The following is a 12,587-nucleotide window of genomic DNA, read 5'->3' on the forward strand; positions in this document are numbered from 1 at the left end:
CCACTGGTTACCAGTAATATGTACATATGCACACAGATATGTCACAATATAACAGCGATTCAAAGCTAATTGCCTTGGGGCAAGTTGGTCATATAAAATAAATGCAGATCTTGGGTACAGTTTTGGAGCTTTCTATGTAAGTATTGTTTATTCCTATGATGAAAGAATTGCAAATACAATTAATTAAAAAATTTTTTCCCTAGCTGCCCCTCCCACAACCCATGTTAAGAGTACAAATTGCCAGTGGAGCTGCAGCAGAGCACTGCATTAGTGGAGACCTGGGCTTGGCATTCTGCTGGGGTCCCATAAGCACATGTTCATTCCCATCTTAACTTCTAAAAGACTGTAATACCATCCCAAAATTTGGCACCAAAGGGACTATTGGCAATTTGAACTCGAGCTAGCTAGGGAGTCTAGGAAGCCTTGGGTGACAATTCCAAAGCTTTGGCAGTGCAGCTTAGGGAAGCTTCACATGCAAACATCTCAAATCAATTTCCCTAATGGCTAAATTCAGCATTCCTGGGTCCCTGGGGAGCAGCCAGTGTGCCACAGGGCACCCCAGGAGTGATATCTACAAATCCCCAACAGCTGGAAAAGGGCTAGGGGGAGAGAGGTCCAGGAGGAAGGGAACAAAATATTCTGATTTTAGATACAACTATCATAACTATTAATGTAACTGTTACAGTTTTGCCTAGAACTTGTATCTTTTGAAAATCTACAAGCCACAGTAGGGGGGAAAGAGGCAGTAAAGGGAGTAGGATATATACACTCGATTTGATTAACGTCAGAAATGAAATAATTGTACAAAGCAAAATTTAGAAGATGCCTTGTGAACCTCTGTTAGAAAGTTTGTAATTCGTGCACCCAGCACCATCTATTAAGAAATTTTGCAGGACCCATAAACACTGATTTACTAATTTAGTAGCTTTTCTTTTTCATCTTTATCAAAACACTGCTGCTTTCATTTTAGACAATAAGAATAACTGGAATTAAAAAATGTCTTTTCCTTGCTATTATACACTTTTGTGCTACATTAAAAATAAAGAAAGTTGGCCATGGGCTGTAAAGTGCTGACACCATTTATACTGATTTCAGTTCGATGGTGAGTGGGGACAACTCTCAGGCATCAGAACGTCCTGAATCTCCAAGCAAACTCAGCCGCCTGGCCTGGCCGTCTCAGCACTGCTCACAGCCAGCATTTGTTTTCCACATTCCCTTCCCCTTCCCCACCCCAAATATTGATACACGCAGCCACATATTCAGTGTCTTTCCATAGGCAAATGCTTAAATCTCAAATGGTAGATATTTTGTACTAGAAGATTCTATGGCTAAAAAACAATAACCAAGGTTCTAACTGTAACACTGGGACATACAGTATACAAAAGTAAGCAAATCTCATGGGAAACCATTAGTAATTCTCGGTGCAGTCAAAGAACAGTAAGTGCTTGGAAGAATCAAGACAGATTGCAGCCCTCTGCAACCACAAGGGAATCTCTTCACTCTAAGTTCTCTCCTGGACACTGCTTTGGAAAAGCTCTACAACAGCAGGAGTGGGGAGGGCAGGCCTCCATGGGGAGGAGGTGGCGGGTGAATGAGGACTATAGGAAGCTGTAACCACAAATGCACACAGGGAAAGAACAAAACCAGGTGGATACAGAGGGGTGGGAGGCAACGAAAGTTTTGTTTGATTGTTTGAGTCATGCAGTCAGGCAAAGAGAGTCATATAAAATAAATGCAGGTCTTGGGAAGTATTTTATAAATTAATTTTCTCTAAATTAACTTATAAAATCCAGTGTTTGGAGAAATGATACATTAGTGATACAGGAAATGGAGAGCAGCAAGCCAGGCCCCAAAATAATACTGGCCCACTTGTCAATACGGGTTCATGCTTGAATTCTCGACTTGCTGTGTTGCCATTGCCGGGTCCCTCTGTTGCCTTCCCTGCAGGCCACAAAGGGCGGTTTGTGTTTGCCTGGGGAAAGCTACTTGATGTGGATGGATATTTGCAACCAAATGATAAAGGCTGCTGCCTTTCCATTGTCAAGGAGAAGCCCGTCCAAGTAGTTTCCCACCAAATTCCAAGCTGCAGTAGCTGTGAACTCTGTACCTGACTTCAAGGAACACACATGCTGTGTGTGCTTCTAGGCTGCTGCTTCTCAGAACACTGCCTGAAACACACTTTGCACTAGGAAAGGGGCAAGGAAAAACACACAAAAGTGACAGCTGGAGCTCAGTGAACACTCCTACCTCAATACAAACAGCTTACCTGCCAGGGAAGACTGTGACTCATTCAGTATCGTTTCCTTCATCTGCCATTGAAAATGGAAGGAAACATTTTGGCTTGCTTTTGTCATTTCCCCTAACATGGTTTCTTGGTCATGTAAGATGAAAAATCATGGTGTCTTTTGGTGAATTTAACAGCTGCCTTTTACATACGGTAAAGACTAAGCAAAAGATTTCGATCATGCATGATTAGGATAAATGCACAAAGCCTGGTCAGGTGGTATATAAAGTCTGTTTAACTAATAAAGGAAGCAAGGGAAAAGGGTCATTTCTGCTGTGCAGGCAGCTGCCACTGGTCTCCCATCCTTTCTGCTTCTCTCAGTCTCCAAGAGCAGCCAAAATAAAAGCCATTCCAAATCTGCTTCCAAGCTGCCTCTGAGCAGAAAACATGGGCTCAGAAGGACAAAGTATTCTTAGGACAGCTCTGTCTCTTGGCAGAGGGCATTGTCACGTCAGCTCCTGACCACTCACAGGTGACACAGTGGCCTGTCTCCTGCAGCACTGGGAGGCCTGTCCTGTCTACTGTTGCAAAGAGAGGACATAACAGCTGATGCCTGGAGGACCCTGAACAGGATCTTGAAAAGAATCCTGAGGGAGACCAAATGGCACAGATGCTATTCATTTCATATACATGAATCTACAGTTATTTATTTATATGTTTTGGACACTGAATGAAAGAGTTGGGAAAACATAAAGAAACCATTTTCCAGCTTCTTAACTACATTGGCCAAGGGCACCCTCAGTTCATCACTGATTATAGACCTAAGACCACCAGGGAGGGGGGATCCCATGTCTGGGATGGATGATCCTAATTACAACTCCCACACTTTTCACTAAATTAAGAGACCAGTGTGTTGAAAGTCCTTTAGTCTAAGGCAGCTGAGACCCCTGAAGGGTTCACTGCTCTTCCGTTTTGCTGCTATTCCTGAACTTCACCACCATGACTGTTATATTGTCAGGGCAGCCTCTGTAAAATGACTGTAAAACTATGCTCTTGGCCCCAAAGTGAGGTTCATCCAAGCGCTCCTTGATGAATCGAACTGCTTCTTCATTGCTGAAAGCATCCCAGAGGCCATCTGATGCCAAGATCATGAACTCAGGCTGAAGCTTGTCCAGGTCAAAGGTCAGGATGTCTGGGTCTGGGATGACCACATTGAGATTTTTCAGCGGATAATCCCCCAGGGACCGAGACATGGCCAGGATTCCCTGGACCCTCCAAGAGCCATTGAAACTGATGAAACCACCTAGAAAGACAGGATAAGCCCATTAGTTTAACCAGCTGATGTCTCACATACCTGGGATAGTCTAGGTGTGTGTGCGCAACAGGGTGACTTCATATGAGCTGGGCCGTGGGCACTCCTTTTAACCCCATCACTCCTGGGACCTGCTGCATGGCATAACTCTACCACTTGATCTTCATACCCTCATCCTGGCATCTTGAAGAACTTCAAGAATATATCAAGAGGAGTACTGAAGGTAGGGATACAATCGGGGGAGGGCATTGGTTTTAACACCATGGTGGCTCAGTGATTGACAGTAAAGAACATGAGGGTAGGGATTCGAGGAGAGTGGCAAAGGAATGCTGAAAGGCAGGTGAACAGGCACCAGGACACTACTGGTATACATCATTTGGTCTGAGGCCACCCTTAAATGTGCCTATACAGATCTCAAAACAGCTCTCTCCCCCTAAATAGGATCAAGATTAAGAAAAAGCACATACTAGTGCAGTCATTAAAGGCTCAGGTCAGATTACTTGGATTTAATTCCTGGCTCTGTCTCTTCTAGCCATGTTCTACTTTGGATGAGGAACTCTTTCTCTGATCCTCAGTCTCCCTGGCTACAAAATAGAGACAGTATCTATTTCATTGGGTTGATGAGAAATAAAGGTCTTATTCCACAGAAGTCATCTGGCATTGTCCCTGAACATATTATGCACTTAATAATTGTATCTATTATTTTTGTCTTCATTCACATATTCATCAGATATTTACTGAATATCTACTCCATACAAGACAATGTGCAGGATATGAAGTTATACAAGATCCAGACCTTCCCTTAAAAAAGTAGCCAGCCTGGCAGGAGAATTAAGTCACAAATATTAAATACTATAAGCACGAAGTGGTATCTTTTCAGGAGGAGACCAGTGTCTGCTAAATGCTATAGGCAGATGGAGAAGGGAGGGGTGATTTCCAGTCCTGATGATGAGGGAGGAGTGAACATTAAAGGTGGACTTTGAGCGATGGGTAAAACATCTATGAGCAGGATCTATAGGAGAACATTCCAGGAAGTATGGTCTGGTAGGCAAGAGCATAAAACCCAGTTTTGGGTTTCAATCCTGGTCTCACTATTCCCTAGCTGTGTGTGCTTGGGCACATAAGTCTCTTTGAAGTTCCAGTTTGTTGGCCACAAAATGAGAATATCAGCCTTTTAGGCACAGAGAAATTGTGTAAAGTGCTGGGCTTTGCTCCTAGCACAGGGTGAGCACACAATAAATGACAGGTAATGTTGTTGGAAACAGTATAAGGAGTGGCCACAGAAAGACCAACATGTATTTGGCCCAGACTGGCTGGACCTTACTGTCATGCTAAGCAGGAGGGGGAAAGATGTCCTGAAAAGAGGCTGAGGCCAGAGAAAACACACATAAAGATGGTAAAACCAGCTGGGCACAGTGGCTCATGCCCGTAATCTCAGCACTTTGGGAAGTAGAGGGGGTGGATCATGAGGTCAAGAGATGGAGACCATCTTAGCCAACAGGGTGAAACCCAATATCTATTAAAAATATAAAAATTAGCTGGGTGTGGTGGCATGCGCCTTTAATCCCAGGTACTTGGGAGGCTAAGGCAAGAGAATTGCTTGAACTGGGACTTGGGAGGCAGAGGTTGCAGTGAGCTGAGATTATGCCCCTACACGCCAGCCTGGTGACAGAGTGAGGTCTCAAAAAAAATAAGATGGTAAAACCAATCACTGTTTCTTAAGCCTTGCTATAAAATACACCCTTGATCAAATTATGTAAAAGAATAGAGGTTAGATTAACCTCCTTAGAGATGGTGTCCAAATTTGCTTCTATAAAGAATCAATGTAGGGTACAGGTGTGGGTAGTGGGTATGGCAGGGAAGAAGAGGAAGGATAAAATGGTCATGACAATTCGGAAGACAGCACTGAATGGTAAGATGACATTTTCATGTGTATTGTGTAACATCCTTGCCTGTGCTGATGCAAGAGTAGGCTAACTGTTTCTTAATTCACAGTGGACTCTTACAGAGAGATGGTGTCTTTATAGGTAGGAAGCAAGAGAACTTTGCTCCTACTGCCTGGAGGTCATCAAAGCTTGATAGATGCTCCTAAAATATCCTTTGTTCCATCCCACCAACAGAAAACCTGACCAATGCTTTCCTTAAAAATTATTTTGCAACTCAAGCAGTCACGGAAGCAGGAGGTTGTAATAAAATTCAACACATTTTGACTTAACAGTATGGTTCCCTACTCTAAAAATTCAAATGTCGATCAGGTTCATTCAATTCATTCATTGGGCAGAAACTGACTATAGAGATAGACAGTCAATGTGCAGAGTAACCCAGACAGCAGGGGCCCATCCTAGTGAGAGGTTAGTGTACACAAGCACCCAACTTGCTCCCCTCTGACTGCTGGCCAGCTGCCTGGCACATCACAAAGAGCATACATCCTCCAGCTGTCAGTCTGAGGAGTGAAAGAATTCTTGCCTTCCATAGGTATAAAGGTATCCTCTGAAATCGAATTATGAAAATGTAATAATCAACTGACATCCTTCGAGTCTTTGTCCAAACGTCACTCTACCAAGGTCTACACAGGCCACACTACTTAAAACTGCAACTCCCTGAATGGGCGCAGTGACTCACACCTGTAATCCCAGCACTCTGGGAGGCTGAGCTGGGAGAATCACAAGGTCAGCAGATCAAGACCATCCTGGCCAACATGGTGAAACCCCGTCTTTACTAAAAATACAAAACTTAGCTGCGTGTGGTAGCACATGCCTGTAATCTCAGCTACTCTGGAGGCTGAAGCAGAAGAATAGCTTGAACCCAGGAGGTGGAGGTTGCACTGAGCCAAGATCACACCACTGCATTCCAGCCTGGTGACAGAGTGAGACTCAGCCTCAAAACACAAAACAAAAAATGAACAAAACATCCTGCAACTCCCCGACACTCCCTCCCCTTTCCTGCTTCATCTTTCCATAGCAGTTATCACCTTCTAATACACTATAAGACTTACTTATTTTTACTCATTTTTTTTGTTAATGTCTATTTCCTCTATTCCCCACCCCCATGCCAATTTCAGAATGTAAGTTTCATGAAACAGCAAGCCCATTGGGAATGGGCTTTGTTTTATCCCCAGCTCCTAGAATATTGAATAAACAGATGAATGAATGAATAAGGGATCCCTCTACCCATAACCTTGCTCTGAAATATTTACTTACACTAGGCACTAAGCCAGATGCTCAAGGTGTAGAGATGAACAAAACCAAGTTCCTGCCTTTAAAGAGATGACAGGAAGGCAGGACAGATAGGAGAGCCAGGTATGTTCATGTATTGTAAGAAGTGACCCAAGATGTCCACATAGGATGCTGGGGAAAGACAAAGGAGTATTCACTCCAGACTGGGAAGGCCCTTGTCACAGTGTGACACAAAAAGCTTCCAAAAAAATACCTTAAACTGAATCTTATGGGACAAGTAATTGTCACTTAGAATAGCACTTGCAAAGGCACAGAGGTCTTTTGAGGAATGGTTAGTAGTTTGGCATGGCTCTGAGGGAAGCAGTGTATAGCAACAGGCTAGAGAAAGGTGAGGCCCAGGGGCCCAAAGATCTTATTAGCCTTTAAACTGGAAATGGGCTTTTGAGTTCTTTTGGAATCTTTGGCTATGAAGAAGGGCAGATTTAGTGGCCATTTATTTGATAGGCAATATTACAAAGTCAATCTCAGTTACCTCAGTAGCAGCCTCTGTATAGATCTAAAACAGGGTAACTGAACATTTTATCCAGGAACCTTCCAAGCAAGCTGCCTTGTTCACCAGCAAGACAGTAGACATTTCTTGGAGATGTTCACAAGCTCACCTGCTCTCTTTATCCTTTTTCGTTCCTTCAATTGGTAAGGCTTGTGATCATGAGACAAAGGAATAGCATTCCCATCTTTGTCACACAGGACCCCGCGTGAGTCACCCACGTTGGCCACTGTGAGGTCTTTATCTGACAGCAGAGCAATCAAACATGTTGTGCCTAAAAAATAGAAGACAGACAACGTGGGAGGTCAGCAATGCATTCAGATTCCACTGCCTCTTGTGGTAACTGATTCTTCAGTCATTAAAATTGCTTCTGCTGGGTGAGAATCTGACTCCAGTCACTCTGGGAATGATAGCTGTTCACTTCGACAACAATGATCAAATCTGACAGTCAATTTTCTTAACCATGTTAGAGTATCACTAAAATAGGCTAGGATAACATTATAATTTCCCTAAATCATTTTGTCTCTGCTACTCTTAATTTAAACACATATCACATTTAAAAGGATTAGGAGAGAAACAAAATCAGTTTGACGTTTCAGTCAGTTGATACACATTTTAGGCTTCTGCTTGGTGCTGAGTTTCTGTGAAGTCCCAGTTGGAAATGGGAATAATGGGGGGTGTGCTGGGCTTCTCATTTCTAGGAGGGTTTAGAAATGCCAATTGCACTCCAGCCTGGGTAACATGAGTGAAACTCCGTCTCAAAAAAAAAAAAAAAAAAAAAGAAATGCCAATAGCTGAATCCTGTGGAACGTGAGAAGCTGCTGATGTCAGGACAGGTTGAGCTTGTATATTCGGAGTCTGACAACAAAGACTGGTGGCCAGAAACAGGTCAGCTCCAGGGTGCGATGGAGGCAGAACATAAAGACAGAAGCAGAAAAAGCTCTGGTGATGACAGAACTGAGGCCTAGGGAGAGGGTGGTCCGAGTCAGAAGCAAGCAAGACTGAAGACCTGCTTGCCTAAAGCACACACAAGACAAGAGGGACAAACTTTCCTCAAATCCTTTTTAAAATGGGAATGGATAAAAGCACACAGAGTTGAACAGTCTGGTCTAGTTGCAGCCTTCTCTGTCCAGCTCCTTTCTGTTCACCTCTTCTTTTTTGACAGTGCCACTCAATATGCAAACACCTGCTGAAATGCACAACCTGTTCAGCTCTTGCCTCAAACATATCTCCCTTGTTAAAATTATGCATTAATTAGTCTTCATTAACATTTCATTCCTCGTTAAGGTCATATTCCATAACAAAAATGTAAACTATCTAAATTGTGCTTAAGTTTTCATGGAACAACAAAAAATACTAATTTTTTTCCTTTTTTTAAGAGACTGGGTCTTGCTCTGTGATCTAGGCTAGAGAGCAATGGTGTCATCATAGCTTACTGAAACCTCAAATTCCTTGGCCTAAGCAATTACCCCACCTCAGCCTCTGGAGTAGCTGGGACTACAAGTACATGCCGTGGTGCTAGCTTGAAAACAAACACTAAATTATTATAATTTTTTTTAAATTTTACTTTAAGTTCAGGGAGCCATGTGCAGAATGTGCAGGTTTGTTACACAGGAATACACGTGCCATGGTGGTTTGCTGCACCCATCAACCTGTCATCTAGGTTTTAAGCCCCGCATGCATTAGGTATTTGTCTTAATGCTCCCTCCCCTTGCTCTACACTTCCAACATGCCCCAGTGTGTGATGTTCCCCACCCTGTGCCCATATGTTCCCATTGTTCAGCTCCCACTTATGAGTGAGAACATGTGGTGTTTGGTTTTCTGTTCCTGTGTTAGTTTGCTGAGAATGATGGCTTCCGGGTTCATCCATGTTCCTGCAAAGGACAACTCTTTCATTCTTTTTTATGGTGTAGATGTGCCACATTTTCTTTATCCAGTCTATCACTGATAGGCATTTGGGTTAGTTCCAAGTCTTTACTTGCAATAGTGCTGCAATAAACATAAATGTGTATGTGTCTTTATAGTAGAATGATTTATAATCCTTTGGGTATATACCCAGTAATAGGAATGCTGGGTCAAATAGTATTTCTGGTTCTAGATCCTTGAGGACTCACTACACTGTCTTCCACAATGGTTGAACTAATTTACGCTCCAAGCAACAGAAAATAAACACTGAATTCTTAAATAGACATAAAGAATAAATATAGGTTGATATTAAGAGCAGAGAGATTAAAATAATTATCAGAATCAGTTATTATAATTCTGCTTAAAATTCCATTCTTAAGCTTATTTAACTAAAAATGCCTTGATCAGGTATGGAAACACATGAAATGTTGGTTAACGCAGGATTTCTAATACAAAAGACTTTGGGGAAAAAGGCTAATCTTATGGATTATCAAAGCAATTTTTAAAAGCAATAAGAATGAAAATGTAAGCAAAAGCACAATCCAAACAATTAGAAATTGTTGTTCTCAGTTTTTGATATTGTTTTTTCAATATTGGAAACGGAAATTTTGGTCTTCAACGTATCCTTACTTTGTCTTCAAGTATCTGATTGAGTTAAATTGTCCCACACAGTCATGGCGTAAATTCTGCTATAAGGCACGTTCTTAGAGTTTGAAAGGTAAAATAGAAAGGTTGCTTCATGGGATATTACATGGCTTGTAGGCATTACTTCAGCATCTCTCTTGGAGTCCTCTCTCTATAGGACCCTCTTCCCTTCTCACACTGTGCTTTCTGGGCGAGCATGTCACTGACCTTTGCTTCCACACAATCTAAGTCTATGCAGCTAGCCTGGCTGACACTCCTGAGGTCTACACCAACTGCCTAGTAGGTGTTTCTATTTGCCTATACTCCAGGGGATCCAAGGAAAGGCTTCAGGGCCTCCATGAGAGGGAAGGGAAGGAATCCACCCGGCTGAGTTAAAGGCTCCTTCCCTAGCTGCATTTCAACTAGGACAGCTCTACATCCACCTGTTAACAGCTAACAAGTGAGCTGCCATGCAAGATTTCTTTTTCAAAAAGGGACAAGGAGTCACTCCTGTAGCCAGAAAAAAAAATTAAAATTTAGTTCCATATTTGATTAAGAATCACTGAAGGGTTTTAAGCAGGATAGTGACACAATGAGATTCATGTTTTAAAAGATGATTCCAGGGGCAAGGTAGAAGACAGATAAATTGGGAGCAGTGAGAACAGTTAACGAGGGTCTGAATTAATGTAGTAAATATAGGGATAAAGGATAGGTGATGGGTTCTTATTTTTTATTTTGTAGAGATGGATTCTCAGTATATTGCCCAGACTGGTTTTGAACTCCTTGCCTCAAGTGATCCTCCTGCTGGCCTTCTACAGGGCTGGGACTACAGTCGTGGGCCACTTTGCCCAGCTCCTGTGACAAGTTTTTAAAAGCCAGAATAGACCAGTTATAGAAATTGAGAAGAATAAAAGATAAGGGAAGAAGTTTAGTATAATACCCTTAGATCTAGATGGGAGAAACTGGGCATTCCATGGACAAGGACTCAAGAAAATGTCTGCTGGGGGCTTCTGAGAAAGGCTTTCTTTTCCACTAAAAGAAGCACAGAGCAGGCAATGACTGTTTATTTGGCCTAGTGTTAGCCTATGTGTTTCCCAGAAGTGTGGCAGCCATCTTCCAGCTATGAAGGGATATCCCTTAGGGTCATGAGTGCAGTGAGTGCAGGATGGTAGAGCACAGAGGTAAACAGGAACGAGCCTGAGTCCCAGAGAATATCAGGGAACTGCTAAGCCAGCCTAGAACTGCCCCGTCCTTGTTCTATGAGGCAATAAATGGCTTTCTTATTTGAGACTTTTTGAGTTGAATTTTTTGTTGTTGTTCCTTGTAATATCTGGATTTGATGAGAGATTTAGAGTGTGGCTGTTTAGCTACACAGTTGTCCTTTGGTATCTGCTGGGGATTGGTTTTAGCATCTGCTACTAATACCAAAATCCATGGATGGCCAAGTCCCTTATATAAAATGGCTTAGTATTTGCATATAATCTATATACATCTTCTTGTATACTTTAAATCATCATAGATTACTTTTAATACCTCACACAATGTAAATGCTATGTAAATAGTTGTTATATTGTTTTTTAATTTATATTATTTTTATTGCTTTAAAAATATTTTTGATCTGTGGTTGGTTGAATCCACAATGTAGACCCCATGGACATGAAGGGCCAACTGTACTCACATGCTATTGAACATACTTAAGATTTATGATCGGACCTTTTCAAAAACAAATCCTACTGTTTCTGTGGGTAAATTAAGATCTAGCTAATGGTGAAGTTTTCAGGAATATACTGCCTATGTTAGCAACAGAATCTTAGACCTGGCCAAAATGGGTGAGCCCCAGATGGCAGGGTTAAGAGTTATAGGTAGTATTCTGAATTACTGAAATGTCTCCATTCCCCTTTCTACAGAGGAAACCTGCCCCTATCCTGAGTGAGGTCTGTGTGATTGTGGAGACATAATATGTGCTAAGCAATGCTGAGCACTGCGGGGGAGGCTCAAGAATGATCTGAAACAAACCAGGACACCATAACCAACGTATTGTTTGGGCTTTGCAGTTTTAGCTCAGGATTATAACAGACAGCTTACAATCTAATCTTACTTGACAGAACAAACAGCTTGTTGCTAGGAAACTCCAGAAAAAAAACATCATACCAAAGATAAAATGAAAAAAATCATCTTCTTTTTAATGCTTGAGACAAAACACTTGCAGATTCTGGCTATTAATTCTGAGATAAAATATTTATTCCATCATAGCACTATATTTATCAAAAATACCAGGGCCTGACAATGTTACTTAATTCTGAACCTCAGGATATTTCTTTTTTTTTTTTTTTTTTTTTGAGATGGAGTTTCACTCTTGTTATCCAGGCTGGAGGAGATATTTCTATATTAACAATTTAATCTAGATAATAACTTAATTCCAAATCTGAAAGAGACCTTGGAAATTTAACCTAATAACCTTATCTCACAGGTTAAAAAAATCCCAAAAAGTTAAAAAAAAAAAAAAAAAAAGTGAATTCACATGGACTAGACTTCAATGTCCTAGCTAAATGGGGTTTGGCAAGTTATTTGACTTTTTTTTTTTTTGCATTTTTTTTCCCCATTTATTTATTTTATTGCATTTTAGGTTTTGGGGTACATGTGAAGAACATGCAAGATTGTTGCATAGGTACATATACGGCAGTATGATTTGCTGCCTTCCTCCCCATCACCTACATCTGGCATCTCTCCCCTTGCTATCTCTTCCCAACTCCCCATCCCCCACCGTCCCTCCCCTATTTCCCCCCAACTGACCCCAGT

At 41.7% G+C, this 12,587-nt stretch overlaps 1 protein-coding gene across 1 annotated transcript in view; it reads right to left on the reverse strand.

Annotated features, from left to right (window-relative positions):
* Window positions 1-120: 120 nt before the first annotated feature.
* PPM1L (protein phosphatase, Mg2+/Mn2+ dependent 1L) overlaps window positions 121-12,587 on the reverse strand; it is a 310,771-nt gene continuing 298,304 nt past the window's right edge. Inside the window, exons 3-4 of the mRNA XM_032261760.1 lie at window positions 7,372-7,533; window positions 121-3,527 (exon numbers count right to left, since the gene is read on the reverse strand). Coding sequence (XP_032117651.1) covers window positions 3,181-3,527; window positions 7,372-7,533 — 509 coding nt within the window. The 3' untranslated portion in view covers window positions 121-3,180. The remainder of the gene's footprint in view (window positions 3,528-7,371; window positions 7,534-12,587) is intronic.

The sequence above is a fragment of the Sapajus apella genome, unplaced genomic scaffold (assembly GCF_009761245.1).
Source record: "Sapajus apella isolate SASKATOON/1434 unplaced genomic scaffold, GSC_monkey_1.0 scaffold4, whole genome shotgun sequence".
Lineage (NCBI taxonomy): Eukaryota > Metazoa > Chordata > Mammalia > Primates > Cebidae > Sapajus > Sapajus apella.